The following is a 5,039-nucleotide window of genomic DNA, read 5'->3' as shown; positions in this document are numbered from 1 at the left end:
TTACTCAAAACTTGAAAATGTTCACTTACATCTCTTAGCTTCTCACTGCCTCATATGTCCTCCAGCAACAGTACCATCCTAAAACAGCTGTTGGTCTTAATGACAGCAACAACCGACAACTTCATACAAATCCCTTTTTTTCTAGCTTTCTGGAACTAGAAACGATTTCCATAGTAATAGATTAATTTTAAAATGTATAAATATTATAATCATTCTCTTGAAACGACTTCATCTTTATGTGCAGAAGAAATTTTCTCACTTATCCTCTAAAGTGCTTTTCTGGTAGCAGCTGCATATATCGATCGGTTGCCTGATAACTTCATTAAAGGACAAATACTCGAGCGAAGAACGGGACGCTTATGTGTATTTCTTTGAGCTACGCTTTTTAGCAAGAGTTGTTTTGCATGAATGCAAATGGAAAATTAGTAAGATAGAGTAAAAAAATAAATGAATTAGGAAAAGTCTTTCAGACTAAGTTCCTTTATTAGTAAAATGTATCGGTGGACTTTTAAGGTTTTTTTAAGCTTTCAGTAAAGGAGAAAAAAATATATGCCGGACTTTAATTTCACAGTGATATAATAATATTTTTTGTAACCTGCTTGAACACTGGAGAAACTTTGAAATATTAGCATAATTCTGTTCAATATTGTATCTTGTGTAAATTAATATTACATCTAAATTTCACTAAGCGATAAAGAAATAAACAGTAGAAATGCTTTTAGCAGCAGCTAACAGCAGAAATCACTTAAAAATGTAGGGGAATGTGAGGCAAAGTAAAATGGTTAAAATGACTGAGTTTTTTTCAAAACGCACAAATCGGAAATTTGATTTAAAAATTACACTACATAAAGAACATTGTATTTTATAATAAAACTTGCGTTGAAACAGTTTTTTTTTTGGCAATAAATTTGAGTCTTCAAAAAAAGTAAAAATTTTCCACTTTTTTTTTTATTTATTTTTTATGGAGCAAAGTGAAAAATAAAATATTTTTCTAATGGAATATTTTCTCCTCGATTATAAAACATATTTTTGATCAAAAGAATTAGTAAATAAAACGTTAAATGAATAAATGAAAATAGAATTAAAGAAAAAACGAATAATTAATTGAATAAATCAATAAATGTATGAAGAAAAATAAGAGAGAGAGTAAAAGAATGAATAAATAAGAAAATAAGTGAATAAATGAATAAATAAGTGAATTCCTAAATGAAGGAATGTAAATAAATTAATTAATAAATGAAAACGTAAGTCATTTATATGAAATTATTGAGTGAGTAAATGAAACAAACTATTTCACTTTGCCCCGTATGTACTTGACTAATTGTACAATTTATTTAAAATACAAATAAACTCAATATTAATTAAATTTTTACTGCATTGAATATTAGGAGGTTTCAATTAATATTTAAAATGTTAATAACAAGAATTTGATATAAAGTAGAAAATTGCTGACCCAGTTTTTAGTAATTTGATTATGTTTCCTTACACAGAAATGATAGCAAAAAATAAGGCACCAATTTACACCTAAGGATTATAATTAGATGGAATATAAATAACGGGTGGAGGGGCATTTTTGCAGTTTACTTACTGAAATAGTATTTGACGTTTCTTTTGCAATGCGTTTTTCTCTGTTTTATCGCATGAAATAAGCTTCAAATTGTCATTTCCTGGCAATATGCACACGACAGTCAACTGTGCCTGGTGTGCCTGCACACTAGGCACACTTGCTGCTAGTATTCTCGTCAAAATTTTCATCAAATACAGTCGACGCTCGTTATAACGACCTCTGTCGTCCAAACGAAATCGGTCACTGTAACGAGAGGTCGTTATAACGTAATGCATGTTATTTAGTCGTTTTTTTAATTCGCAAATAATTTCTCATAGTTATGCTTCGTTTTAAAAGAGAATCAAGAAATTAACAAAATAAGTTTAAAAAAATATGCTGCAATTGTAGAACCTTACCACTTTTTTGAATTTAAAAATATATATATATATAATTTGTAATGTCTACCATTTGTGTGCAATATTCACCACTTTTTTGACCCATATTTGAAAAATAATTATTTTCAATGGAAATATTTTACCTTTAGAAAAAAAAATGCTCAAAAATTAGTTTTCGAATAGTTAGTTCAGGGGATAATACAAAAATTGAAACCTAGTTTTGGACGTTGTATTAAAATGAAGGGTTTAGTTCGGACGCTCTAAAGGACAGTAGAATAACATTGCACCTATGGAATAGGAAATGGGATTTCTTGAATCGGTCACTATAACGGAAGGGTCGCTGCAATAGGAGGTCGTTCAAAAAAGCGTTGACTGTATTGTGTCACGAATATAGGTAAATCATTTTTCAAAAAGTATTAGTAACCTTACTTTCCATTACTTTTTTCTCATTCGTTCTTTCCGTCTTACAACAAAATCACGTCAGCAGAATGTGCAGATTGCTGGTAGCATTTAAACTTCCGGCATTTTGCCTCGTTCTCTTCCTTTTCAATTTCAACACAAGTCTGACTTTGTTTTTTTCGGCGGCTCAGAGTCTGTCCGTTTTCGCCGATAGCTTCGGCTTTTTGCTCTTAATGTGCATTTAATTGCTCTTAATGTCTGTGGCGCCACCAGCGCCCATTAGTAGGCGCACTCCTTTCCTCAAGACCGAACTGGATCCAATGCCAGTAGGTACGAGGACGCGGACGAGCAACTACCACCAACGCAAGCTCCTCGCCATTTTCGTCCACAACTAAATGTAAATAATACTGTAAATATCTATGTAAATAGTCTGTTAATAAATAGTGCATCCCGTACCTACAACTAGTGACCCTAACCGAACATGGACCTCCAAGCATTGCAGGACCAACTCGAGGCCTTAAATCAACGGTGCAGCGGAAACAACAGCAAATCCTGCTGTATGAGCAGCGTCTGCCGGCAGCGACGAATCCTGCCCCCTCAGCCGACCCCCCAACTCCATCTGCCGCGTCACGGCGAAACTGCCTCCCTTTTGGCCGGAGAAACCCGCCGTTTGGTTCGCACAAGTCGAATCGCAGTTCCTGCTAGCTAACATCACCCAAGACGCAACGAAGTTCCACCACGTGGTAGCAAACTTGGATAGCCGTTATGCGTCGAGGTGGATGACATCATCATCAATCCCCCCACTTCAGGCATGTATAATCACCTGAAAACAGAACTCATCCGAAGAATTTCCCTCTCTGAGGAACAGCGCGTTCGCCAGCTCCTCGGACGTGCGGAACTAGGAGACCGGAAACCTTCCCAGTTTCTGCGACATCTGAAATCACTGGCAAGGACAATAGCTATCCAAGACACCCTGCTGCGCTCTTTATGGCTGCAACGGCTTCCGCCTCACGTACAAGCCGTCATGCAAGGACAAGTTTCTCTCCCTGTTGACGTCATGGCAGAGACAGCGGATCGAATCATGGAGATTCCTCTAGCACCGCTCCACAGCTCCGTTCATGCACTCCACCCTGCTGCTCCCCCCCCCTACGATTTCGTCGCGCTCGGTGAACAAGTGGAACTCTTATCTCAGCAAGTAGCAGCGCTCCAAACCAGTTTCGGCCGGTCAAGTTTTCGTGCTTCCGAAGGGGATTCCCGCGGCAGACCAAGAGATCGCCGAGTTAGGGGCCAAGGAAATTCCACCCCTCATCTGCTTTTATCATCGGCGTTTTCAGGAGAAAGCTCGCCGTTGCACCCAGCCCTGCTCTTTTCAGGGAAACTTCCACGCAGTCAATAGCGGCGACTACCAACTGCCAATCTAGAGGAAGTCGCCTTCTTGTGACAGATCGCTTCACCAAGCAGCGGTTCCTTATCGACACTGGGTCGGACCTCTGTGCCTACCCCGCTTCCCTCGGGTCAATCCGGCGCCCGGACCCTAACTTCCAGCTGTGTGCAGCGAATGATTCGTCAATCAACACCTATGGAACATTGATGCTCCAATTAGACTTCAACCTGCGCAGAAGTTTCTCTTGGCGATTCGTTTTGGCAGATGTTTCCCTCCATATCATCGGCTCAGATTTCTTGGCATACTTCCATTTGTTGCCGGACTGTCATTATGAAAGGCTGATTGATGGAACCACCGGACTTTCTACCACCGGCCTGCCGTTAAACTCAGAGCAGCCAAGCGTGAAACTCCTCCAAAACAACTCCTCTCACTTTCACGAAATTCTACAGGAATTCCCCGACCTGATTCGACCAGCCGGAGCTGTGCGCCAGGTCCGGCATTCCACCGTGCACTACGTTGGAACAACTCCTGGACCTCCGGTTTCTTGTCGTCTACGTCGCCTTGCACCACATCAACGGAAAATCGCTAAGGCCGAATTTGACTCAATCGTGCACGCCGTTCCGAAGGACCCTGGGCCTCCCCGCTGCACCTCGTTCCCAAGAAGTCTGACGGCTGGCGCCCGTGTGGCGACTACAGACTGCTGAATAGCTGCACCATCCCGGATCGTTATCCCGTCCGGCACATTCACGATTTTTCACATAGCATTCGCGGGTGTACGACATTTTCCGTTGTCGACCTGGTAAAAGCCTACACACAAATCCCTGTAAATCCGGAAGACATCCCGAAAACGGCTATCATCACCCCCTTCGGACTCTACGAATTTCCTTTCATGAGCTTCGGGCTTTGAAATGCGGACCAGGCGTTTCAGCGTTTTATTGACGAGGCCCTCCAAGGATTGGATTTCTGCTTTCCGTACATTGACGACATTTTAGTTTTTTCGCACTCAACATCGGAGCACCGACAGCACATCTCTGCGTCCTGTTTCGCCGTCTCTCTGATCACGACTCCTTGTCAACGCCTCAAAAACCGTTCTTGGAGAAACAACCGTAACCTTCTTAGGCTATGAAATATCAGCTGATGGTACACTCCCCCTGCCAGACCGAAAAACCGCTCTGCAGAATTTTCCCCGACCAGAATCCGCTCGTGATCTCCGACGATTCCTTGGGATGATCAACTTTTACAGACGGTTCCTGCCATACGTCGCATTCTACCAGGCACCTCTTCATGACTCGCTCTCGGGCCTGCGAGGTTCTCA

The 5,039-nt window shown here is 41.2% G+C and overlaps 1 protein-coding gene across 1 annotated transcript; it reads left to right on the top strand.

Moving 5' to 3' along the window:
* The first annotated feature begins 2,821 nt into the window (after positions 1–2,821).
* On the top strand, positions 2,822–4,428 carry LOC129216028 (uncharacterized). Its single transcript, XM_054850175.1, has 2 exons — positions 2,822–2,868; positions 3,714–4,428. Exons 1-2 carry the CDS (start codon positions 2,822–2,824, stop codon positions 4,426–4,428), a joined length of 762 nt encoding a protein of 253 aa, XP_054706150.1.
* The last annotated feature ends 611 nt before the right edge of the window (positions 4,429–5,039 follow it).

Source organism: Uloborus diversus, chromosome 1, assembly GCF_026930045.1.
Source record: "Uloborus diversus isolate 005 chromosome 1, Udiv.v.3.1, whole genome shotgun sequence".
In the NCBI taxonomy this organism is placed as follows: Eukaryota; Metazoa; Arthropoda; class Arachnida; order Araneae; family Uloboridae; genus Uloborus; species Uloborus diversus.
Note: the sequence above shows the minus strand (reverse complement) of the source record. Positions and strands in the feature narration are given on the sequence as shown.